This window comes from Boleophthalmus pectinirostris, unplaced genomic scaffold (genome assembly GCF_026225935.1).
Source record: "Boleophthalmus pectinirostris isolate CB_2022bp ecotype Guang Dong unplaced genomic scaffold, ASM2622593v1 HiC_scaffold_2, whole genome shotgun sequence".
NCBI classification, from domain to species: Eukaryota; Metazoa; Chordata; class Actinopteri; order Gobiiformes; family Gobiidae; genus Boleophthalmus; species Boleophthalmus pectinirostris.
In genome coordinates, this window is record NW_026571152.1 from 18,049,313 (window position 1) to 18,075,311 (window position 25,999).

Consider the following 25,999-nt stretch of genomic DNA (forward strand, 5'->3'; position numbering starts at 1 on the left):
TAAGTAGGACAACCAATTATTCTATAAATTGTTATTACAAGACTATTCTAACACCCTTCTATTTGTTGAGCACATTTGCAGAAATAATATGCATCCCATATGGTTCAGAAAACATAGACTATTCTCAAACTATACATAGCAAGTAACCTGCCACCATGAGGTCTTGTTGTTCCTAGTATTAAGACAAAGACCAAAACACTTCCAAACAGGACTATACCGGAATGTCTAAGGAGTAACCTAAGTAAGTCATTATTATTTATTTTATTAAACCAATTAAATACACTATACCACCATAGGCTAAATGTCTGGTGCTCGGTGGAATCTGCCTGGCATAGGATCTTGTGTTTAGCCTTCATGGAGCAGATTATGCCAAATGTCTGAGTGTGACAGATGGCAAGACTCCCACTGTGATAACGTAGGGTCAGCACTGGACACTTTACACCTATGGATCCTCCTGCATAAACAAATGCTGTTCTTTTATGCAACTGCAGAAATACCTTAATTCAGCCTCAGTGACTTCACATCAGCTGGAAATATACCCCATTTGCAGACATAGGACTTCACTGTTTGTTTGTTTGTTTGTTTGTTCTTTAACAGGATACATGAGAATAACATACTACTCAGTTTATGCAATTAATCAATAATTATTTATTTGTAAATTGAGCAACCCCCCACCTACACCGCTTGGTCTCAGTAATAAGAATGAGCCTGCATTTTACATAGGCTGGCTCAAAGAAAGTATGTTTGTAGAATTAGGTAATATATTTTTTTCCTGTACAAAAGGTTTTTAATTGACCATAAAAAAATAAAAATAAAAACAGGCTACGCCACTGTATTCCAAAATGTGCTTAAATATGGATCACTGTCAGGCTTGGTGACTGCTAAATGCCCATAGATTCTTTCTCTTTACTCCTTTTTGACATTCTTTTTATTCACTTCCAGACAATGTTTCCACTAATGGTTTAGGCCCATTGTTGCTAAGGCTCTACAAATGTTTTGAAGACTCATGAATGATACAGTAGGCTCCTTGAGGTAGACACATGACCAAAAGCCCAGGGGAACACAACTAAAAACACTGGGAGGGAGCCAAGCATAGAGCTGAACACAAGAGCATCCTTTAAAAATACACGTCTATAACACCCCGCGCGTGCACGTTTCGCTCACAGCCACGTGCACGAGCTCAGGTCCTTTGCATCTCGTCAAAACAAAGCGGGGGCGAGCAACGAGGCAGCGAGCGGTGCGAGGCTACACCAAGGCACAGGGCGAACGAGCCGTGCCTTCCCTGTGCGTGCTTCATGAATGAATCCCACTACCACTGCGCCCACTGGACCCTCGTGCTCCTGAGACCCGGGAGACTGCGCTCATCAGCGTGGGAAGAACGGAAGACGTGTGCCCCTGTGATCTGATGAACCGCTGGATACCAGACACTTTCCATTCGTGATACATGAGCGTTTCAGTCCCGAAGGAACTCGATAGCATACGGCACGGTGGGTACATGGGATTCAGTGGGCGGGTGAAATTAAGGTGCATGATACAGGCAACTTTTGGGCCATTATGGCAATTTTAGCCTCTACAGGTCGGCTCTGGATGGGCACCACGCTTGTGCCACGTTAGCCTACTTGATCTCATTCTGGCGTTCCCACAGGTAGATGGAAAAAACAGGGAAGCTCCACGTACGCACGGCTCCTTGTACATTCTACCTTGTATACGCACCGCTGCTTGCTGTTTCGACCAAAGCCAATAGGAATTCGCGTCAAGGGCGTTTATCAATATAAGAATTAAGTGAAATCGATGTGACTGTAAGAGCCCCCCAAAAGAAGACAGGAAGGAGGAGGGGGTGGGGTGGAGAAGAATGCCCAGACTGGTGTGGCATGGCACGTCTAGTACGCTGCGTGTTGTCTGCGCTTGTTTGTGGGCAACATGGGAGCTATGGAAGTCCACTTTACGCATTCCCTGTAAACATGCGGATACCACGCTATGTTAATACTTAAGGGGTGGCATATGGGAGAGCTTGGCGTGTCTTTGTCTGAGCAATGGCATCCCAGACTGCTGTTCACCCCCTTGGCCAGGCGATGGTGCTTTATTATGATGTGTGTGTACAGTAGGCTTCTATGGGGAGTCACCCAAATGCATGATTCTAGTGTAATACCAGATTACTACATCATGACTACGTGGCCATTACAGGAATTAGAGAGACAATAGGCAGTGGTTTGTCTCGTTCAATCCGTGTTTATGGAACTGTGGTTAAGGTTACAGAGGAGTCTTGCAAAATACTTATTATGTTGTAATAACGGACAACAAAATCAAGAGTTACCAGAAGCAGCAAAGAACATGATTACAACCAGTTACTGCAGGTGATTTTCACACGTTTTATGTCTGCTGTACCGTCTGCTGTTATTTATCTATAAATGATTCATTATTTAAAATCTAAGACTTTCTAGATAGTCCAGCTGGACAGGAATCTTTTGGCTATTCCCTTTTTCTTTCGGGGTCACTGCAACAATGCAAGGTGGATTTGGAAGTGTCTTGTCTAACACAATGGCAATGTGATTGAGGTGGGTGAACACTAGTTTGAGGAAGTGTCACCACAGAAGTACCATTATTAGTAAAAAGAAGTAAGTAATAAAAAGTGCATTGTTACATTTAATAATTTTGTATTTCACTTGAAAAGCATCTGTTTAAATCATCATTGGTTTGGCTGGATGTAATTTGCTTTGTATTGTTGTCACAGTCAATAGTGTTGTCAAAGTACTAAAATTTCAGACTAGATTTTGATTCTAAGGAACAGACATCTAGTTTCAATAGTTTTATAGATCAGTATCTGATTTTTGTTACTTTTGACAACTCTAGCTAGCCATCTTTGATCCATGAAGAATAAACTCTTCACTTTTTACTAATCATTTGAAATATAGTTTTGCACACTTAAATTACAGTTAAAACCACTAAGGCATGTTTAATATACAACATTTCTATAAAACCATGACTCACCCCATAGTTTATAATATCTTATAAATCTGTGTACATATCACTTGAATTCCATATAATTCAGTGTACCATTCCTTATTCATACATGCCTCTTCTTCCTCCAGATGCTTGATGGACTTCGGAGGAGACATGCCTCGCGGACTTCCCCCAGGCCTCTGTCCCTCAACTTCAGCACCTTCTCTGCTCCTCCCCCCAGCCCGGACCTGGATGGTGGTACTGATCACCCAATCCGTAGGTAAGCTACATCAGATACTGCATGGTGAGACTGACTGACATCTCCCCACTTCATGAAATATACATTAGCATTTATCCCATGGTCCCCAAAGATTTAATTAACTATCGAGCATCACTTTAAGTTCATGTTGACCTAACGATAATTATCTCCGGAGGGATACTTGATTGACCTGTGAGACTGTCTTTAACGTGTTTGTGTGCATAAAAGTGGGGATGTGGGTGTCAGTTGTGGTTGGATTCATTTCCCTTTTAGTGAAAATGGAAGCAGCTATTTCTGTATATGTTTGCTGAATTGCTGTACATCAATCGTATGTATTATTTATAGATGTATGGATGTAAAACAGTTAGCCAGTAGAAAAATTATAAGTGTGCATTAATAACTATCTTGCGAGATTATGCATTGACATTTTTAGAGGTCATGAACACATTATTGAACATATTATTTGTTAATAAAAAACAAAAAGTGTAAAATAGGAAAGTATTTTAGTCACTATTGATATTCTTAATACACAAAAGTTGTTGAGTGCAGTCTGCATCTAAGGCTGAATTTGCAATTATATGTTGGGCAGGATTCTGTTAAGCAGAATTGTATATTGATTACTAATTAAATTATAATCGCAGCTTATACTGTTTACTTATTGGTGATGACACAGGAAAACTACAGGCAAAGTGCAGCAGAGCAGAAAATACCCTAGTTATTGTTTAACCTTGATGCAAATAATTAGGCTAGTTTGGTGCATGGATTTTTATTAGCAATCTATTATCCAAATATTGTGGTATCAACAGTGTATCATCCTCATGGTACCATAATCATTGATTGTTATATATTGAGGACGTGCATTGAATTGTTAATTTTTTTGTCTCTATAAATGACCCAAGACCATTTGGTGCAGTTGTGACTATTGATTGTTCATATTTGACTACTCAGGGTGTGCTGTGAAATGGTGCAAATGGCAAAGTACTACGACGTAGGCTACACTATTTTAAATTGCAGTATTTTTGGTTTACTGGTATTGGCTCAGATTGTGTATCGGTTCCAGGTATGGTTCCACTAATATCCTGGTTGGACTTACAAAGTGATGTAATAACATATTTGCTGGGCAATATTATATACTGCCTCATCCCTTAGCTTAAATGTAAAATGTTGTGATATTTATGGCCAAAGGTATATTATTTTAATATATTAATATAGTATAGTATAATATAGTATAGTATAGTATATATTTAATATAGTTTTCTGAAAGAAAAAGAGAAAAGGGTCAATAATTTCTGAATGGCTCTTTTTTACAAACTAACCACAATGACATTGAAAAGAGAACAGGAAACCTGTTCATTCTTACACCATTGTCCAAAGCTTCATATCCTTATTGTTGTTGTGAATAAACTGTCAGACTTCCTCCTCACACACACACACACACACACACACACACACACGCACACACACACACACACACACACACACACACACACACACACACACATACACACATACAGACACACTGTCTCTGCATGCTTAGGCGGCACTTCCACTGGCATCTGAACCCTGCATATATATTCCTCTCCTGAATCAATGCCTTCTATTGTACAGGAGCATGCCCCCATCAGAGCATGTGCTATTGTTTCTCCATATCTGACGGCCGCCTCTCTGCTTAGCCCCTCCCACTCGCTCCGCTCTTAACATGCTGTCCTCTGTACCCATGCATCATTCCATCTTACTTGTCCTCTGCCTCAAACCACTTTTTTATTGTCACTGTGCATGTTTTTCAATGGCTTACCACTCCTCCACCCCCTGCAGTCATCTCCTTCCATCCCATTCATGCTGCAGCTCACCGCCTGACCTGGTTTCTGCCTCCCTGATCTACTTCTAAGTATATTCTGTGTGTCTTGTCTTGTTCCATCATGAGGACCCTCCATCGGCTCAAGTTGATGAGCTCTCCCAGTCTGAGCGAGCTGGGGAAGAGTGAGAAGGGTTCACCTGAGGACAGAGGGGAGAAACAGAAGAGAGCTGGGGCCAATGCCACATGGAACAGGTACTTACTAAACAGGCAACATGTATAGACCACCAGTCCACAAACTGTGGTGTGTGTACTGCTTTAAGTGGTACACAGATTCCTCTGCAGTTTAACCTCTTGTATATAGCTGAGATATAGTTTTACTACTTTATTTATTTATCTATCTTTTATTTTATATTTACCTGTACATATACATTTATATAATTTCAATTTATTTGTCACCAATCTCTTGCTATTTTTGCTACTTATTTTTTTTAGAATTGGTATATTGTAAATTGGTATTGGTATTATTACCAGTTCTCTTTTGTTATTATATAATGTATTCTCTTTTGTTATTATATAATATATTTTATAATGTTTGAGGTACTGTGTCAATAAAGTTTGTCTAAGTCTAAGTTCAAATATTTGCTGAATTTAGAGTCACTTTAATTCTCCTTTCGGGTTAGTCCTTGTTAAGAACTAGAATAGCAATTGTGACCTATTTATTTTAGACTAACAATAACCAGATTTAGACTTGGTTTAGATCTAGTGGTACTCAGAAGACTAAATATTTTCACAGGTGGTACTTGGTGTGAAGTTTGTCAAGATTGTGTCGTCACACCAATATTTTTTTAAGATGTTTATAAATTGTTTATAAATACTAAAATACTAAATAGTTAGCATTTATTTAAAGGTATTCTGACAGTGTAGTGTAAGAGATGTCTTTACTAGATGTATTTAGTATTGACCCAGCATCTTATAAGGTTGTTTCAGTGCTCTTTTGTTTACTGTTATAGTGTTTTTTTCTATGTATCTCCATGAATGTTTTGTACATCTGGCAAATAATATAACATCATAGTGGCTGGTTCTGCTGTGGCATGTAGCTGGAGTAGGTTAGGAGGCACTCTGCACTGGAGAAAACAAAGGAGTGGCTACTTGAGATAAAATTACTTGAACAAACTAATATGTAGATTCTTGGAATTATAAGTAAGTAAATAAACTATATATACAATAATTATTTAAAATCAGCACAACAACATATTTTACAGTGGGGTTACAATCAAATATTTTTTTTACTTTATAAACATGATTGTCCAAAGAGATATGCACAAATTCAAGACAACAAAACACATATATAAGGCATGTCATTATCAACACTGATGCATCAAAATAAAAGGCCAAAGAAGAAAAAAAATACTGATTTAATTTTAGTTTCATTTATGTGCCACCTAAGCAGAGATGGGTAGTACTCAGTTACATTTATTTAGTTACATTTACCTGAGTCTTTTTTTTTTTTTTTTTTTTTTTTTTTTAAATGGTACTTTCAAGAGTACTTTTCTGGTTGCATAATTTTACTCCTACTTGAGTAAAAGTTTTGGTTTCTTATTTGAATAGTAGTTTTCCCAAGTACTTTTTTACTCTTACTTGAGTAATTTCTTGGACCACTACTTTGTACTTCTATTAGAGTAACATTATTTTGAAGTAATGTTACTCTTACTTGAGTAAAAATTTTGGCTCCTCTACCCATCTCTCCAATTAAGACAATTCTCCACTTGTCTAAAATACTCCAATGTACATAGTTCATCTCATGTAAATAATGTTAATTATTTTCTATAATTAATGTTGCAGCATTCACAACGCTGTCATTGCCGTCTTTCAGAAGAAAGGAATGGCTGATAACGAACTCTATGCCCTGAATGAAGGCGTCCGGTGAGTCTCACAAAATGCGTCTATTGAAAAAGACATTCAAAAGCCAGCCTGATGTTGTTTGTATCTATTCTAGTCTAATTACCGCACGTATCCTGCCTGAATGATTTTTAATGAATGGGTTTGTTTGTTAATAGTTAGGCCTGAGCGGTCATGTGCTTGGTTAGGCTAGATACCATATTATCTCTCTAAACCAGCCTGTGTCTTTGACCACATATTCAGAGAAAGAGGGTTTTCATGAGTGGAAAAAAAACACAAGGAAGCTGACATTTTTTTACTACCCAGGAAACAAAGCAGGTGTTGTCAAAGAGATTGTTTCCAGTCTATTGTGCTGCTGTCCCATTAATAACCACATGTAGTGAAAGAATCAAAGGCACATTTTACCACTGTTGTGTTCAGTCATGTTCAGTTGAAAATGTGAATAATACTATTTACAACATTTATATTGTTTATTATTGCAGGCATCTTTTGAAGACTGAGCTGGGATCATTCTTCACTGAATACCTACAGGTAACAGACATTAGTTTGGCAAGGAACTGAATTTTCAGTTCTTCAGAAATGGAACTAGAGCTTGAATTGGATATTATTATAAGTTAACTAAAACAACTGGACTTACTTAGTTTAAGAAGCTGACGTTTTGTCACCACCCACTGGTATATCTAGCGGGAGTAACAATCACCAACACAAGCCCTGATGAAACCGCCTGGTTGGTAGCAAAATGCCAGCTTCTAAAACGAATTAAGTCCATTTGTTTTTGTAACTTATAATACTATCTTATTCATGGATGTCTCAAAATTTGTATCAGTTAAACTTGAAACATATTGAATTGTGATAGAGTTGTGTGAATAATATGCATTGTTGAATAAAATGCAGGCTTAGGGCAAAAAAGAAGGGCGCTATGTAGTCCATGATCCTTCGCGGTATATCTACAAAACTGACTAGTTTGGTTAATCTGAAACTGACTGCTGGTATCAAAAAGCATGTATTTGAATTAATCTGTAATAATAATGTTGGTCTAAATTGCACGTTCATTTATACTTATGTTGACACTGACATATCCCGCAAACTATTCCAAATGTATTCATAGGTTTCAGCTTCCTGTTATGTGCGCCATTTTGAGGACTTTTTACAATTTCATACATATTCTTTTAAATTGTTATTTGCTATGGCAACAGTTATCCTTTTCATCATTCTGAAACTCATGAATATGTAACATTTGAGATACACTAATGTAGCTACTAAACTGCCACTGATTTGTTGTAAATTGCAATTTTCTGGAAATCTCTTACAGAATCAGTTGCTAACAAAAGGCATGGTCATCCTTCGAGATAAGATACGATTCTATGAAGGTGTAAATCCTCATTCATAAATCAAACTTGAGGCTAAAACAAAAACATCACATTTTGCTACAACATTTTTTTCTGTTTAGGTCAAAAGTTGCTGGATTCCCTGGCAGAAACATGGGATTTTTTCTTCTGTGATGTTCTCTCCATGCTTCAGGCTATCTTTCACCCAGTGCAGGTACAAATCCATCTCAGCAGTTACCTCACACAATAACTGTACACTTTTATTTTAATAAAATAATGGTTAGTTATTTATATTTACTTTTCTACATGTACCTTGAATAAATTTACTCCCACTCATACTAGTGGGAAAATTGTTGATACCAAGGAAAAGATTTGATCCTCCATACCAATTTATGTCAAAAATATCAAAAGGTATATACAAAAAAACACATTACTGGATAAAATGTAACATTTCCTGAGCAGTTTCATCTTGAGTTTTATCAGAACTAGAAAATAACACATGGTATAATAATCACAATGTTCACAATGTTTAAATTATTATTTGGGTATCAAAATCGGCATTTTAGACATTTTAAAACTATTCAGTAAAGGTCCAAATTTGTTCAGTGCATGCATATGTCATATTCAGTACTGTCACCTGCTCAAACATAGTTTTGATACTATCTGGGTACCAATTTTACATTCCTACCACCGTTCTTTTAGTAATATTTAGAAATGATAGCCACACTCTTGACATACATACCTAGCATTGTTTATTAACCTCTTGATTGCAGGGTAAAGAGCCGTCGGTCAGACAGTTGGCGCTGCTGCACTTTAGGAACACCATAGTCCTGAGTGTGAAGCTGGAGGAGGCTCTGTCCAGACCCCGCGCCCGGGTGCCCCCCTCAGTCACTCAGATGCTGCTGATTCTGCAGGTCAGCCCATCTATGTCATGTACTACAAAGTGGAGGTGAGCTGATAGTTGCAGGATATGATACAAGGCTGCATAAGTGTGGACTGTATTACTCTTGGTGAGATTTTGTAAAAAACAGCCTAACTGAAAAAGTTTTAGTTGTGCACAATGTAATAGGGCTACAAGATTAATCAAAATCAAATCGCTATTTGAATGCTTGTCGTTAGCAAATTGCAAGGGCTGCAGTTTTTTTAAGCACCATAATTTCCTCCACAAATAACCAAAAATCTGGTCTTCTGTTGTAAAAAACTGCTAGCACTATGGTTTAGATCTGTACAAACATATGTTCTAAATGACATTCAAGCACATTGATTCTTGTATTAGTTTGTCACTTTCTTTCTTTCAGTTCTCCTGGAAGTGATGTGAACTTTGAACAGCTATTATTAGCTTTGTGAGCTGACAGACAATTCTATTAATGTTATCTCTGTTCTTAAATGTAGTCCTTTTAAAATAATTAATACTGTTTCTGTTTTAGTGCAAATGTGTAAATGTTTTGTCATGATGTATGCTGCAGTTTCACTTTGGCCCAGGTCATCTCTGAAAAAGAGATATCGATCTCAGTAGGTTTTTACACCTGATTAAATAAAGGTTAATAAAATAAAATATTAAAACACAAATTGCTAATATAATCAGAGTTGCAATGCTTGTCAGATTGCAATTTTGCAGTTGGATATGTTTTCCCAAATTGTTCAGCTCTACTATCTTTTCTGCTGGAAGGTCTGGCATCTGTTGTGTTGATTGAGCTGTTATTGCTTTATCTGGAATGTTCCACAATATGACTTTAAACTTGACTATCTCCATAGAAACAAAGAGGTGATATAACCCAATCTAGCTATGAACTATAACCCAATAGAGAGTATGGTAGCATCCCATTAGTAAAACTATAAATACTGTATTACTTGTTCATGTATTTAGATTTAGATGTAATGGGATTTTAAATGAGCTCAGTGCTGATGGCACATTTGCATTCTTTTGCCAGGGGGTGCATGAGTCCCGTGGTATCAGTGAGGAATACCTGAGGCTGGAGTCCTTGGTTCAGATGGTGGTGTCGCCCTTCCTTGGCACACATGGTCTGTACTCTGGAGATGGTGTAGAAGCCAACTGCTGCGTTTTAGGTAAGAGGGACACTATCATTTTACACAAGGAGAACAAGGGGGCTCTTACAAGGTGCACTCACTATGCCAAGCCCTTGGCTATAGCCAACATTGCATTGATACAGTCTAGAAATCTAAAAGCTGCACTATGTAACTTTTCTGCTTATCTCCATGGAGATTTTATTGCTTTGCTTGGAATATTCCACAATATGGCATTAAACTTATCTATATCCACGAAGACAAGTATGGGGCACCAGGCCAAATTACAGATCAAATCTTTGGAGTGGCAACTCAGAGTAAGAATGTATGTTTTTTGAGCCTTAAGAGCACCTGTAATTGAATACCATCGATACTGCATCTCCATGGAGACAAATAGATGCCTCCACCAGAAAAATTATGTAGTGCATCTTTAAGAAAAATTGTCTACTAGATCATATGACCTGCTGCTAGGGCAGGAGTTTGAGTTTTTGAACTGACATCGAGATGAGAATGAAAGAAGACAGACTGTACATATTTATCCTTCAACTTCAGCCAGTTTACAATCCATGATAATTTATTTCTATTTAAAAGATTGGGTACAGAATGACAACAGTACGCATTACAAGGCTAGTCTGAAACAATTATTTCTAAATGTTTTCAAATAATTAATCTATGTTGCTGTGAGGAGGATTTGTACAGATTTTCCCAAGATTTAATTGATACAGAGAGTAAAGGGAAAATCCTACAACATGAAAACTGCTAACAATTTGAAAAACATGACTTTTTTTCTGTGTCTTTTCTAAGTATTATCTGACTGAAAAAGCAATATGTCTGTCCAGTCATCCGCATTCACTTCATTACTGTAATCAATCTTCTGTCTGCAGAGAAGCGGTTACCATGGGGCCTGGCCAAGTCTGCAGATCAGCTGTCCAAGAACCCGGTGGTGCGGTCAAAAAGCTACAACATTCCCCTGCTCCTGACCCCAGTGGCAGAGTATGACCCAGATGCCAGTTCTGCAGGCAATGGAGGGATCCGGCGCCACTCGGCCTGTGAGATCATATCCTGCCTGGAGGAACAAGGACTAGCCTACGCTGACCGGGCCCCAGGATCTGAACTGTCCAGCTCCTCCAACAGGCTGTGTGTGGGCCCGCAGTTCAATGGTAGGACACAAACACCAATGTGCTTATTTGGGGTATTTTTATTCAAATTTTTATTCCTAGAAATAAGTTTTTAAAAGTATTGTGTTTTTACAATTAGGCATGTAGAATTAGTATATACAATTTCATTTGCTTGGCCTTGTTTGTGTTCCTAGACAACAGATAAACATAACAACAAATATTCTTTCTTCAGATAACTGTTGTACATGATGGCTAACTGTTCATGTAATCATTTGGAGTTTTGGTCCTCAGGATGATTATCCAATCAGAAAACAGAATGTGCCTCACATGAAGCTCTCATTTGGGTTTCCAGATCAAAACCAGTTGGAAATAAACCTAAAGGGCACTCTGACTGGAATCATCACAACCTAAACCCCAGCAACTGCATCATTAATTAGTGCTAGTGGAGCCTCTGCAGCTCAGTGACTGAATTCTGGAGGTACCAGCTTTTACATCAGGCATATATGCTGAGAATGACTTGAACTTGACACAGAAAAAGTGTCCGCTATCTGCAGGTTGAAGCACTGGCAATCCAGGTTCAATAGTGATTGATGTTTCTTTTTTTTAAACAGTAAGAGTGCAGGTTATATATACAAGAAAGAAGTTAATGAAGCAATTGTAAGACATCTGAGTCTAGTCTTTGCTGATATGTTCTTCTTCTTTACAGGACTTGTACAAGCAGGATCCAACGCTCTGGCCCTCCCTCTCTCATCTTCCTCAATACTTCCTCTCCACTCCTCAGGGCCCCTCCACGGCACTGAGGCCACCACAACAATGACTGACCTGAGCAAGGGCGCATCCTCCACCCCGCCCAGTGAGTCCTCCAGCCCAGAGACCATAATCGGACCAGTGCTGGAATCTGCCGACTCGGACTCCGATGGGATCTTTATAGACTTCCCACCTCACCCCTCAGAGGCGCTTGGTTATGGCCGTGATAGCAGGCAGAGCATTGTGTAGCTGTGATTGCCTTAAGGAAACCAGTCCCAGTGTGTATTCCATAATAATACAAACACATTTAGAGACGTTTACCACTGCACTCTGACTAGTTGGTACTTTTTATTTTTTCAGTAGTACAAGATGTACGGGAGTTTCAAGTGCATTCTCTGATGTGTGAAAACTTTGTAGATCAAATAAAACAGTTGGAACATCAGTAAGAAGAATTTGAAACTCCATCTGTTCTGTGGTAATGTGATTTGTTATGATATGAATTGAATAAAGTATTTCATACTACTCAAAAAGTAACTAAACTAAATTAAAATAATGAATATAAAGTTTTCACACAACAGCATGTTTACATTCAAACAATGGCTTATAAAGACAACATAGGAAAAATGTCATGTATTCCTAACCACAAAATGTTTTTATTTATTTATACTATTTTCACTTTTGTAAAATGCCAGAATTGTTTTTTTTTTTGCCAGCACTCTTAGGGGTCTTAATGCAAAAGCTTCTATTTAGAGATAACAGCTAAGTGACCACATTTGCTCTCTCTAGTATTGTGCAAGCTTTGTACAAGATATTGTTTATATTTGTACGACGAGAATGATTTGACTGAATGTCATGTCACACACTGTATTTTGCATCACCACTATAATGTAAATAAATGTGCTTTGTTTTTTTAGAATTAAATGGTGTAATGTGAGCTTTTAACAAAAACAAAAAAAAACTTTTAATAAGGGCTTTTTAAGATAATCTTTTTAAATGATGTTTTACCTCAAGTGTTTTGTACATTACTTTTTGACAATCTATATGTCTACTGAGTTGTACTTTGTATTAAACTTGCCCAGTAAAAAACAATGCATTTGTGTAGTCTTCAGATGGTCTTTAGTTTAGTCATGTTTGCTTAGAAATATGGTAATTCAAATTATGCTGCACAGTGCTGTGACTTTTGTTAGAGATACAAATAATAAGTAAACTGTAAGTTGTATAAAGCAATCAGAATTTTATTTTGACAACATAACAAAGCTTTTATTTTGGAAGGACGCACCTACATTGAACGGAAACTGCGAAGTGGCTAATGCTAATGCTAAGTGCAAAACATGAACTCAAGTACGGGCATGGATCCTTCTTAAAACAGTTATTTTGTTTGATTCATAATTATGTTATTTGCATTTTATCTAGCTTAGTTGTGAACTGAGCGCTGGTGAGAACGATCGTAAGTATTAAGACGCTTTTGACACAAGTAGGCTTTGTTTAACTTCGCTAATGTTATTTAGCTGTAAACAGTAGAACAGCAGAACAAGTTGTTTTGATAGAATTGCTGCCACAGATGGTAATGTATCACTTATCAGTTTGTAGTAAAAAATATATGTAATATTAAATAAACCAAAGGCATATTTTTGCTTATTTGATCTGGAATGTGTGAGTCTGTATGTGTTTTACAGTTTAGTCAGCATATTTCACTCAGGTTTAGTTTTTCACAAAAAAAAAAAAAGAAAAAATGTTACTGCCTACTGCCTACATTTGAAGTGGACAATACATGAATAACTCTTTGTGTTTATCCAATAAATATAATGTACTCGTATTACATTTGCACTCATTGTCTCTTGTTTTCTTCTTGTTTTCAGATCATTTGGTTTTGCCCTGCTCTGCCCCCTCCTTCTCCTGGTGTAGGTGAACCTGGCAGTGCGCCCTATTTGTAAATGAAGATGTCATTGGCCCAGCGTGTTCTCCTTTCCTGGATCTTTGCTCTCATGTTCCTCATCTTGTTGGTCCTAAAACTGGACTCAAAAATCCAGTGGAATTGGTTTCTGATCTTCCTCCCCGTGTGGACGTTTGACACTGTCCTCATCCTCATGCTGGTAGTGAAGATGGCAGGGAGGTGCAAGGCGGACTTTGAGCCACGGGAGGGCGAGCAGAGCCTGGTGCGGAGGTTGTGGTACCTGATGGCTCTGCTATTGAAGCTGACCTTTTGTCTGTTCCTGTGCTGCAGATTGGACAGGGTGACGGACATGTGGGTCAGTGTGGTGTGTGTACCGCTCTGGGTGCTGCTGGGAGGGGCACTGGTTGAGCTAGGACACAGTGTTTTTCACTTCAGGAGAGACTGAACAAGGTTTATTAAAACTGTCCCGCTTGCCTTACTATAGAAAATGATGAGACTTGAAGTTACAAGCATCTTAAACTGAGAAGACATATCCTACAATATGTTGGTGTCTATCACATAATACATAATGCTAGTGATAGTTATAGGAATCTTCAAGCTTTTAAGAACAATCGGACAGTGGTGGAGTCATGCTACTTAAGTGTAAAAGGTTTTCATAGGCACATATTTCAGTTATATTAGGTTAACAACAGCTAGAAGTGTCATCTTTGCAGGTGGAAGCTACTGGCAGTGGAATAAAAACACCTGGAAATTTTGCGTTTTTGGAAGTAATATCTACATTCAAAGGAAATCTTTATATTTTCAACCTTACAATTTGTTATGATGATAAAACTTGTGGATTGAAGTGCTTTCAACTGACAGTAATTGTGCCTTTAATTGTGGCTTTAAATATTGTTGAATTCAACTGACAATATTTGTGCCTTTAACTGTGGCTTTAAATATTGCTACCAGCCTTTTATACTAAAATAAAAAATAATTTATCTTTAGTTAATTTTTGCTGAAAAAGTCTATGCCGCCACTTTGTTTCATGAGAACGGATCCAGTAATTACAGAGATACTGACTATAAAACAGGTCAAAATATCTACATTTCTGGCCATTTGCTTGATACCAGTATTACGGCTGGGCAATTTAAAAATCTAATTGTGATCTGATCCCTGTGAAGATGTGCTATTCTGATTAGGTTGTCACATCATGGACAGATAAAACCAATCACAGTGAAGTGTGAAATCTTTAATGGCAGATAAAAAGATACTAACAGCAAAAATAAAATAAAAAATTCAGTACAATCTAAATAATAGTATGATTATTATTTTTTTTTATGTGGGATAGCATGCAGCCATCCATATTTTGAATGAATGTGTTGAGTGATGATTGTTGTTGGAAACATCATTGGGGCAGCTTGGCAGCCAATTTCCATCAGTCAGCCCTAAGGTAGCTGTGGCTACAATGGTAACGCCCCAAGTGTATCAAGTTAATGACTAACATTTAGTAAAGCGCTTTGAGTATTTTGGAAGATGCTCTCAAGATCCAAGGGATTGTTGTTAATAAACATAAAACTGAAACATTAGGTTTTCCTTGACATCTGGTAGTGGATTTAATGGATTGTTCATTTTAGCTACATTATAAAACAATATTTGAACCCACGTTTTACACAAATCTTTGTGCAATTATTGTTGTAAGTGGCATTGAATATATGGACATTATATAATCCAGGAAACCTGATAACCTAAGGATTAATTTATGATAGATTAACATATCAGAAGTATCCTGAATTTACATTTAAAAAACAACATTGTATTCATCATTTTAGACCCTCTAGGGATGCCATAACTTGATGTAAGGTGCTGAGGAAGCAGATATAATAAATACAATCCCATATCCACTTATTTTGGAGTAGAAATTGAATCTAACAGACAAAACATTATTAAAATATAACACATAAATTAATTTCAATGACAAAATGCTGTAAAACACTATTGGTGGCTTAAGACAATATTCTGAACCATTTATTGAAAGGTTCTGATCAGAGTATAAATCACACTACCAAGTCTTGTCTTAGGAAATAAAATGTATTTACAACAAAAATTCACATACATTGGTTTAAAATAAAATCAGACAGTAAATGATATAAATAAGTTCTATGGAAAATAAAACTTGTCTTACAAAAAATATATGCAATTTCTGTATACATTTCTCACATTGGTGCTAATAACATCTATACTGTACAGTTTTGGTAGATACAGTATCATTTACAGCCCTGTGAGTGAACAGTCCAATCTGAAAACAACAGCTTTTAGTGTTAAAGTATAAATCCATGGCCTAACACAGCATGGCACCTCCTAGAGCCACTTAACGACAGGATTCAACTGGAGCTTTTTGGACATAAAACAAAGATGGCTGTTTTCAGATTGGCTTGTCCTGTACCTAAAATAGGTGCTTTAAGAGCGAAGCTAAGTAGTGGCAGGCACTGACACATGTCACATAACATTTTCTATAGAGCCTACGTACATTCGCTAACAAACGTGAAGTGAGCTACTTAGCTTACATTCTTAGGCAACGCTAAAGTACTTGGAATATGCATCCTCTTTTTAAATAACTGAGTTGAAATGTATTATTAAACTGGGTTTGTTACTATGAACAAATGGATGCAGTCCCAAACAGTTTAACAGAGCCTTGTCGTAAGTTACAGTCAAAAAAGGAGGAAACATGGACATTCATAATAAGAAATCTTTGTGTGAGTGAGATGGCATGTGTGTTTTGAGGGGAGATTTGAGTGAATGCTGTGGAGTCCGAGTGTCCTGTATGGACACAGCAGGTTTGCCTTGCACAGAAGCAGAGTCTTTTACTTTAGGTCCTTTAGAGCCCACCACAGTCCGGCTGTCAGAGCCAGGCTTGGACAAAGTGTTTCGAGAGTCACTGTGGTGGTGGCTCTTCGGCCGACAGTCTGTATAAGAAGGGGCTGGCGTATGCGATGCCATGGGCTTAAAGAGGTCAAAGGTGACCAGTGTCCGTGGGGCTTTGTGTTCTGATAAAGCAGAACCAGAGCTGGGGTGTTTCCTTTCATCCTTACTAGTCTCCTTTTCCTTCTTAAACTGCTGGTTGCTGGCTTTGGGAGTGCTGGATTTGCCCTCCTCTCTGGCTGACTTGGTTTGGGAACTGTGCGGAGTAGAGGAGCTGCTGTCTTTGCTCTCACGGTGGGCACTCTTCTCCTTTTTCCCATGTGAAAACTTGTGTTTGTGGCTGTGTGTGTCCTCTCTGTCAGGCCGGGAGTGAGGTGCCTGGGAGCTGTTTCGCTCTTTGTCATGCTCCTTCTCTCTCTTGATGTGGCCCTCTTTGGAGATCTTCTCGGAGGAGTGACTTTTGCCACCTTCTCTGGGTCTGTCTCTGTCCTCATGCTCTTTCTTCTTATTGTTTGACAGAGATGCTGCTTCGCTCTTTCCTTCTCTCACCCTCTCTCGCTCCTTCTCTTTGTCTCGATCTCGTTTGTCCCGGTCCTTCTCTTTATTCCTGTCTTTCTTGTCTTTATCTCGGGGCCTGTCCTTGTCGTCCCGCCCCTTTGATTTCTCCTTGTCCTTTTTGTGTGTGCTGTAAGTGCTGTTCGTACTGTCTTTACTTTTCTCTTTCAGCACTGGCACACTCATCTTTTGTTGTCTCTCCTCTACCACATCGCTCTCCTTTTTAACTGGTTGATCTGAATTCAATATTACATTATTATGCACTTCTCCAGTCTCGTCACAGTCCTTGTGTACTGTTGGGCATAGGGCTTCCTCTGGCTCGGTCTTGGGCTCCTTTACTGCAGGTGGGACAATATCTTCATTATTTTCCTCCTTTACAGTGACAGCGGGTGTTATAGTGGAAGGGTCCATTATGTCTGCTTCCTTCTCTTCCTTTTTAATCGCAGGTTCTGGCACTTGTAAAAGTAGTGGCTGCTCTTCCGTCATCTCCCTGCATACAGCAGTCAGATCCTCCTTCCCCTCTGACACTAGTATCTCCTCCTCCTCGTCCTCCTCTTTGATTTGGGCCAGTTCTCTCGACTCACAGTTCTCCTCTTTCTCCTCCTTGGCCTCCTCCTTCTTTTCCTGGGGGTGGTATAGTTGCAGTCGGATGTGCCAGGCCAGACTGCACACGGCGGACACCGTTTTGAACTGGTGGACCACTCCTCTGGGGATGAAGTAGATGTCGTCGTGGTACAGCTGGATTCGGGCATATCGAATTCCCTCTCTCCTGAGCTGATTCAGCTTGGCGTCATCAATCCACTGGACACACTGGAACAACAACAGTGAAATTGTAAAACCATAAACAGAAATAACTTGGATAATTTTGCTAAAGGAGGGATAGTAGAACCCACCTGGGACAGCGGGGGTTCGTGGAGATCCAGCTGCAGCCTCATGACCACATCTGCAAAATCGCCAGCGTAGAAACACACTACGTCTTTGGTGATCCGCGCAGGAGTGTCACTGCTTTAAAACCAAACAACAGTTTACAACTCTTGAGACAAACACAGAATAGTACAAAGGAACAGATTATTTACAAGCAAAGTCTCATATGACTTTGGTTTCTCTCTACAGACTTTAAGGGTCAATGCACTCACTCCTCTCCACAACGCACAGCCTTGAGCACGCCCACAGCAGCAGTGGTTTGCCTGTCAAAACCCTGCCCAATGTGGTCAGCATGGGCCCGCGTCCGGTCCTCAAACAGCATCTCCCGGGGCTCACTGGCTCTGGGCAGATACTGCAGGTTCTTTATCTCATTGGTGGACCTGAAACACATTTGTCACAGTCAAGGACTATCTGCAGCGCACTGGAGAGAGAGAGAAGTGTGGCCAACATCTGAACAACATTTATCTGCTGTACAGAAACTTACCTTTTCCGTTTGAAGGGTGACTTTGGCATGTCGGCCATTGGGATCATCTGTTCCCCAGGCCGCACCCACATAATGGGGCCATCGTCGCTCTCCGTGGGGCTCTGGAGCTGCAGACTGGAGAATGTCCCCCATGGAAGAGTGCGCTGCACAAATGTGTTGGTGAATATATATGTATATTAGAGCGGTTTTGCCTGTCCACTGGTAGAACAGACCACATCATGCACTTACCTTGAGGAAAGGAGACTGCTCCAACATGTTGATGAACTCTGGAAAGTAGTCTCCCACCTCCTCATCCACAGCCCCCACCAGACTGACCTGCCGCATGGCCCCGGCGCGGTACGTGCCCTGGGAGTAGGTGCGCTTCACCTGCAGTCACACACATTAGACTTTATGCCATCTTCACATTCTGTCAACCTACAGTAATACAAATATATTACTTTATGTGCAGAGCAGTCATGCAAGATTATCAATCAAACTAAAACTGCCATTTTAGTGGTTTCTTTAGTTTAGAAAACCTAATCCTGTATCTTAGAACTCTACAAACATGTTGTGAAACTCATGTGATTTTTGAATTACTTTGGCAGTTCATATTCTCTCAATGTTAATGCTGCGGGCAATGTTTGAAATGCACTGAAACCAAAACCAAAAGAGAATAAGCCCTAGTGTAGATGTTCCCCTGATTACAATTAGTTTTATTTGCTTGGGAATTCAAACTAAATTAAGTCTTTTTCCAAGTCCTCATACAGTTTGAGGTCTGATACAGGTGACAGATTTAAAAATAATAGGTAAGACAAAAAACTTAAAGTCAAAAAGTTCAAAACACAAAGCCACAAAGCCACGACTCCTCTTGCTGGTCCATTGAGTGTGGAAGAATAGTGTCTAGCATACTCTTTTTGATTTAATAATCAAACAAAAGTTGCATAAAGCTTAAAACTTATAAATCTACTGTCAGCGGAATGTAAATTAATCAAGAACAACTATTATGTTGACGAGCAAACTTTGGAGGAGAAATAATTATGAAGTAAGTTACTGATAAACCACTCAAACAGGAAGTCCTCAAAGTGAAATTGTAGTGGTCACTAGTTGTGCAGTTTGCATGCAGCTTGAGGTACAGCTGACCAGTATTAAAACAGTACAATCAGAGATCCACACAAGTGGGGTGATTCACCATGTCCTGTGCAGACTTCACTTCAAGTCTGTAAACATCTCTAGACGATTAAACCTGATTTAAACCAACTGTTTCTAAATAAAAACCAAACTGGCAGTGAGTCTTCATTTAACTCTGGAGAACACAGTGACAAAATGTCCATCTGTCTTCTGTAAGGAGCAGATGAACACATATGACCAGACCACACCAAACCATTCAAATCACACAAAAGATTCAAGCCTATTCTTACTTGAATTTTTGGATTATCTCGCTTTTTTAAATTTTTTTTATGAAATTCAGATAGAAGGTTTACCACCATATATAAACTGTATTGGCATCGCTAAAATCTAAGAAGGTTGTGCTACATAAAGTATCAATAGCAAGTGTGTGAAGACTCTTGATTTTTCTTGTTAAAAGAATATATGGGCTAAAAGCTTTGGGCAACTGAGCTCGCCGTCTAAAGCAGATGGGCTAAACAGACATTTTATATTGATTACAAGTTAAAAATGAGTGATGAAGGTATGTTCCACCTTTTGAATGTCATGTTGGTGGCTAGATACCATCTGTAAAGTATACGTCTATACAAATTTTAACAGTTAACCACCAACTCTAAGAAGCAGACAAACAGCAAAATCCACTTTACAAACATACTATTTTTGGCAATTTGTTACAATTCAAAGCACTTAATAAAAACCTATTCTTTCTTTAGATCTTGTATCGTACTTTGAAATCCAATCTGTTATAAAATGAATAGTATATAATGACATGGGCATTCTAAGAGCTGAGAGGGAAAGCTGGTGTTACATAAGAATCTTAACACCTCTAATGGTAAGAGGTATTGTTATGTTTAATATGGCAATCTAGCTCGAACTACAATGTACTCAAATGTCATTAACCATTTGACATTAAAAGGCAAATCCTTTTCTAAACACAGTCACACTAGTAGAAAATCAGCTCTGTATTTTACCCATTTTACCCTGCTGTAAAAGTTACTCCTTACCTGTGTGTGAAAGTTGGCCATGGTTGTCGTTTCTATATCCTTCTTTCCCAGGACCTCCATCTTCACTGGTGAGTTGGGAAAGTTGTAAGAGAAATATTCCAGGAAGTCCGGGAGGTACGCCGCCGCTCCGTGGATTATCCCCATCACAAAGCACGCCGCATGGGCTTGGTCCTCGCTGAAGGAGAGGGCCACAAACTCCTCGGCGAAGCGCTCCATCTCTGCTGCAGATAGACTGGAGAGCTGGTCACTGTAGGCATGGACCACCGAGGCTCCCCCGTTAGCCTGCTGCTCCACGTGGATGAGGCGACTGAACTCCAGTCCTGGCAAACCCGGGGAGGGGGTGCAGTGGAGGGGAGAACAGTAGCCCGAGCGATCAGTGGCTGGAGAGGGGACAGAGGAGCAGTTTGTGTCCTGGTGCGGCGCTGGAGGAGTAGTGGATGTGAGGAAAGTGCTGCTGCTGCTGTTGCCATTCATTTTGCTGAGGAAGTCGGGCAGGGGCAGAGCCACTCCGGAGCACACCGTCTGGCAGTAGCGATGGTACATCTTAGGCCGGCTGTGTCTGTCTTTGGGCCGCTCACCATCTTTGTGTTTCTTTTTCTTCTTCTTTTTCAGTTTCTTCAGCAGATCCTCCTCAGATCCAGATTTGGCTTTCTCCTTCGACTCTGTCAAACAAATACGGGCATTGATATTTGACATTGTTCTACACTACAACATAGCAGTTTTTATTGACTAGTAGAAGAACAACAGTTGATATATTATTAATTACCATGTAATTTCTAGGTGCAACATTTCTGAATGGGGTCTGCTGCTTGCTCGTCTCCATGGACAAGTTATTGCTTTGCCTGGAATGTTCTACAATATAGCATTAAACTTGTCTATCTTGCATTTATTCAATTAAAGATTGATTTAATTAAGTTTATGGTTATTGCCACACTGTGGAACATTCCAGACAAAGCAATAGCATCTGCAAGGAGACAAGCAGGTAGCAGACCCTCCACCCGATAATTTAAATAGTGCATCTTTAAGAAAAAAATTTTTATGTAATGTTAACTGTTTCTTTGTAAAATAGTGGATTTTTTTCCAGTAATTAAGTTAGTAATTAAAAACTAATGGTACACTTGTAACAAGTATATGATTTTGAATAAGATACTTAATCTAAATAAGATACTAATTACTGTCATTAAAGCAACATGCAAGGAATAATTAAAAACAGTTGTACCCATAGTAGCAGCTTTTAGAATGATGTGTGTGAAGGCTGCATGCCGTCCTACCTTTCAGAGGAGACATAACTTCTCCGTTTTCTCTCCCCGTGTCATGAACAGATGGCAGCTTGTGATTTTTCGACTCCTTGCTTTTTTCCTTTTTACTATCTTCTTTAACACGGTCATCTGGAATTAAAATACAAAAGTGCGTTAGGAAAAATGCCAATACTAAAGTAACCAGAAACATTTCCACGTGCAACGTGACTATCAGGGCCTAATAAACAATGCGGCCTAATGGACGGTTCAAATGTGCAGTAATGTATTAAACAGCGTTACTGTGTTGGTTTAGTTGCATGTTTAATGAACACGTGTGTAATAAACCAAAGCAGTGGTGGTATGGGTGCCCATACCTCTCTGGAGCGCCTTCACGTCTCCGTTCTCCGTCTTTGTATGGCAGCTAGCGGGGCTCACTTTCTCCACAGCAGCGCCAGGACTCCGCCGCGCTTCGCTGCTTTTCTCCTTTTCCTTGTGTCGCTTCTCCTTCGACTTCTTTACTTTGTGTGGCGAAGCGAGGAAGTTGCTTATTTTGAAGATTTTCCGCGCGGGAGTCCCAGGCAGTGAGGCGGCGGAGTGGCTCGCCTTGGCCGGGCCGAAACTCCATTTCGCTGGGCTCCCACAACTCTGCTTCCCGTTGTGTTTTTCCCCTGCGCACACCTCTCCGTTCAGTTTGCTGTGCTTCGGGGCTCTCTCCTCCAGTCGGATCTTCTTTGGTGGTGGGGGGTAATTTTCGTTGGAAGACTGCAGTCTGCTCTCAGGTGACCGTTTAGCTATAAGGGGTTTAGGGGAATTTGTTTTGCTGTTTGCTGCGAAATGCATGGAGTCCACGGACTCGGCCATCTTGAAAGTTTCTATTTTTTACGGTCAGACGTAACTGGTGCGTGAGAGACAGGCCGGGGCGGGGCTTACGCAAACGTGCGTCTCGTGCGTGCTGTGCTCGTGGATCTATAAAGAGGAGGGGTGCGTGTGGGGGTCTAGTAAACCTACAAATTGACCTACTACAGCGCTAGAGCCCAGCCTGCATTAACGTGAACACCGCGTACTACTTCCCAGCATGCATGAATCCTGCTCATGGTTTTAAATACATACATTGTAGATAAGCCGATATTTGGAGAGTCTAATCGGTTAGGTCGCATAATGTAAATTTAATGTAATTATTCCTAATCTTTTTTTCTTTCTTTTTTTTTTTCTTCAGTTTTGCTGTGAGAAACATAGCTTAAATGACTACTTTAGGCATTGTAAAAAGAATAAAGTTCAAAAAAAGCATTTTGAATATTTCCTCTGTTTAGAGAGGATTATGAAAGATGCAGTAACAAGAAGTTTCCACTAGAGGGTCAAAATACATAAGAAGCATAGACTGTAAGATATGAAGCGAAGGTGACAAACATAGTAGTAGGGGTCCCTCTACTGGACAAAGATAGTAATGAAAGTGATAGTCGTGTTGCATAATATTATAAAAAACTCTTTAATGTTATATAATAGCAAGAAGCATACAGCAAAACAAGCTACTAACTTACAATTTTAATGCTACCCTTGGACATATTATGAATATTAACAAACCCCCAGGGTTGCCTCTAACCAATCAGTAGTGTATCAACATAAAAGCAACTAAACCCTATTTAATTTCTGAAATGTTTAACTAGAAATTCCACTAGATGGCGTTACAGTATAGTGTGTACAATATGTGTGTGTACTGCACATAACTATCTGGTATATCGTATAATATAAACATCATCAAATTATAAGAAAAAACAAGGGTTCCCAAAATTAACATTGACAATTGACAGTTTATCAGACAAATTCTACTGGAAGCTCAGTCTGAATTAAAATATTGATTAAAAATATTTAGTTTAGACTAAAGTAAATACAGTGAGTTATAAAGGTTGGACAAGCGTTTACATGACACCGGTCCTTCTACTGCCTGTAAAGTTTAGTGTACACAGTCTTTGTCAGGGCCAGCACTGGCTCATTCTAAATCAATGATCTGTTTATTTTTTTTGACCTCGTTTGTTCTCCTGAGAATGTTAAACGTAACTGTGACGCTGACACGGGTTGCCATGGAGGAGAAGATACAGTTCACAACAGGATGAAGTCATGCTTTTGAAGGTTACAAATAGTTCATTTCACCCCACAAACTAAGGAGCAAACCTCCAAATCTTCAAAATTTTATCTGTCCGTGCTTTACACTCAGCATGGCATTTTGTGGTTTCCAAAACAAATCAATTTTTTCATAAGTATAATGCAATCCAGTTTTATCAAGCATCAAAATCCAAATAAATTGAATTCAATTAAACCTGTTTTTCTTTCATAGCTTAATTTGTTAAGGCTAACTTGAGGCTGTTGGAAATTTAATCTCGAGACAATGGACTCTCAGATGTTCAGGTGACACTGTTTTAGAAATACTGGGAAATGAATAGGGGATGTTTGGCTCAGCATTTGCAATGAAATCACATTAAAAGTACCACAGATCAGTGTCACATTTTTGCCTTTGGGCTATTTAAAGTGTGACAGACTTTAATACATTCATACAAAAATAAAATTCCAGGAGTAAAAAGTCAATATAGATGGAATTAGGGCTGCACAAAATGAGAAAAACATTTGACATTCAAATACTACCAGGTTGAACTGTAATAGCATTTTAATTTACCTGTAGCCTCACTCTTTTGCTTTTGTTCTTTTACAGCTTTTTTGTTATTTTTATTATATTTCTGTTTTGACAACTGTATGGTATATAGTTATCCTAAAGGGAAATGTATAAAAAACAAGCAGCTGTTATGCAATCCACTGACGTCATTGTCTAGTCAGTGTCCAGCCTGATACTCTTGCAGCTTTTTTGTTATTTTTATTATATTTTTGTATTGACAATTGCATGGTATAGTTATCCTAAAGGAAAATGCATAAAAACCAAGCAGCTGTTACGCACTTCAGTGACATCGTCTAGTCAGTGTCCAGCCTGATGTATAGAAGAGATCTGAGTGTTCTAAGTTACTCTTTAGTTGTCTTTAGCCATAAAAACAATATAGCTATCTTTAAATTAATTAAACAAACTCTCCCTGTTATGAAAGTGTTAGCAACCATTACGCGCAGTTTCCACCAAAACAGAATCATAACATTTTTATATTTTATCAAGGCCCAAACAAAGTCCACGTTTTGGACTGGAAACAAATTGGCCTGACGTTATCTGGTGATAGTTTACTATTGAAAATCCGGCACAGATGTGAAGGGCAGTTCAATTTTGAGAAATCCTATCAGTATGTTCATAGCATAGGAATGTATTAGTAACAAGTAAGGAGAAAAAAAGCTAAAAGGTGAATGTGTAATCAATAAGAAGTCTAAAATGAGCAGGATTTATGTAACTGTTATGTAACTGTATTTACATTTATGTTTACATCTTTGGCATTGGAGACTTATTATTTTTGAGGTGATATCCTTTTCCTGCTGACTGTAGGGTAATTATGGTGGGTATTACCATTATAACCAAATGATTTACCAAATTACTTATGCTGATGTTTAAAGTAAACTCAAGGGAAAGTAAATTATTAGTATATTTGGAGAAGAGTCATTGTTTTACACGGTAAAATAATACCTGAATTATGTATAAATAATTGATGTAATTCTACAAAACCAGTATCCTAAAAAAAGTTCTATGCAAATTAATATAATTTCCCACTATAAACAATAACAACTGAGAAAATTTAAAAGTTTAGTACAAAAGATGTAG

At 38.8% G+C, this 25,999-nt stretch overlaps 3 protein-coding genes across 10 annotated transcripts; 2 read left to right on the plus strand and 1 right to left on the minus strand.

Annotated features, from left to right (window-relative positions):
- The first annotated feature begins 1,211 nt into the window (after positions 1–1,211).
- prr5a (proline rich 5a (renal)) lies at positions 1,212–13,203 on the plus strand. Of its 7 annotated transcripts, none has more exons than XM_020932110.2 (12): positions 2,151–2,354; positions 2,433–2,615; positions 3,090–3,220; positions 5,124–5,249; positions 6,840–6,920; positions 7,379–7,427; positions 8,209–8,266; positions 8,347–8,438; positions 8,998–9,138; positions 10,156–10,291; positions 11,134–11,409; positions 12,074–13,203. In XM_020932110.2, exons 3-12 carry the CDS (start codon positions 3,090–3,092, stop codon positions 12,361–12,363), a joined length of 1,380 nt encoding a protein of 459 aa, XP_020787769.1. In that variant the 5' UTR covers positions 2,151–2,354; positions 2,433–2,615; the 3' UTR covers positions 12,364–13,203. The 7 variants fall into 7 exon arrangements, with proteins under 7 accessions (XP_055011111.1, XP_055011113.1, XP_055011112.1 ...); XM_055155134.1 differs by having other exon boundaries at positions 2,442–2,615; XM_055155136.1 differs by lacking the exons at positions 2,151–2,354; positions 2,433–2,615 and adding an exon at positions 1,212–1,487.
- A 113-nt stretch (positions 13,204–13,316) lies between these two features.
- LOC110166858 (transmembrane protein 60-like) lies at positions 13,317–15,012 on the plus strand. Its single transcript, XM_020932183.2, has 2 exons — positions 13,317–13,561; positions 13,974–15,012. The coding sequence occupies exon 2, from the start codon at positions 14,049–14,051 to the stop codon at positions 14,451–14,453; it is 405 nt and encodes a 134-aa protein (XP_020787842.1). The 5' UTR covers positions 13,317–13,561; positions 13,974–14,048; the 3' UTR covers positions 14,454–15,012.
- Positions 15,013–15,989: 977 nt separating this feature from the next.
- Positions 15,990–23,189, minus strand: LOC110166847 (lysine-specific demethylase RSBN1L-like). 2 transcript variants are annotated; one of them, XM_020932168.2, is made up of 8 exons: positions 22,632–23,189; positions 22,291–22,407; positions 21,020–21,681; positions 19,101–19,238; positions 18,873–19,015; positions 18,601–18,768; positions 18,358–18,466; positions 15,990–18,274 (listed from the first exon to the last, which is right to left on the minus strand). In XM_020932168.2, the coding sequence occupies exons 1-8, from the start codon at positions 23,116–23,118 to the stop codon at positions 16,724–16,726; spliced, it is 3,375 nt and encodes a 1,124-aa protein (XP_020787827.1). In that variant the 5' UTR covers positions 23,119–23,189; the 3' UTR covers positions 15,990–16,723. The 2 variants fall into 2 exon arrangements, with proteins under 2 accessions (XP_020787827.1, XP_020787826.1); XM_020932167.2 differs by having other exon boundaries at positions 18,358–18,469; positions 22,632–23,187.
- Between the last annotated feature and the right edge of the window lie 2,810 nt (positions 23,190–25,999).

Bases quoted from the DNA above. Each gene is read 5' to 3' on its own strand.
- prr5a (XM_055155136.1), top strand. From the start codon at position 3,090: ATGCTTGATGGACTTCGGAGGAGACATGCCTCGCGGACTTCCCCCAGG. The intron at 7,428-8,208 runs GTAACAGACATT...AATCTCTTACAG, and splicing joins TCTTCACTGAATACCTACAG to AATCAGTTGCTAACAAAAGG. The intron at 8,267-8,346 runs GTGTAAATCCTC...TTTTCTGTTTAG, and splicing joins TAAGATACGATTCTATGAAG to GTCAAAAGTTGCTGGATTCC.
- LOC110166858 (XM_020932183.2), top strand. From the start codon at position 14,049: ATGAAGATGTCATTGGCCCAGCGTGTTCTCCTTTCCTGGATCTTTGCT.
- LOC110166847 (XM_020932167.2), bottom strand. From the start codon at position 23,118: ATGGCCGAGTCCGTGGACTCCATGCATTTCGCAGCAAACAGCAAAACA. The intron at 19,016-19,100 runs GTAAGTGCATGA...ACATTTGTGCAG, and splicing joins AGCAGTCTCCTTTCCTCAAG to CGCACTCTTCCATGGGGGAC. The intron at 18,275-18,357 runs GTGGGTTCTACT...TTGTTGTTCCAG, and splicing joins ACGAACCCCCGCTGTCCCAG to TGTGTCCAGTGGATTGATGA.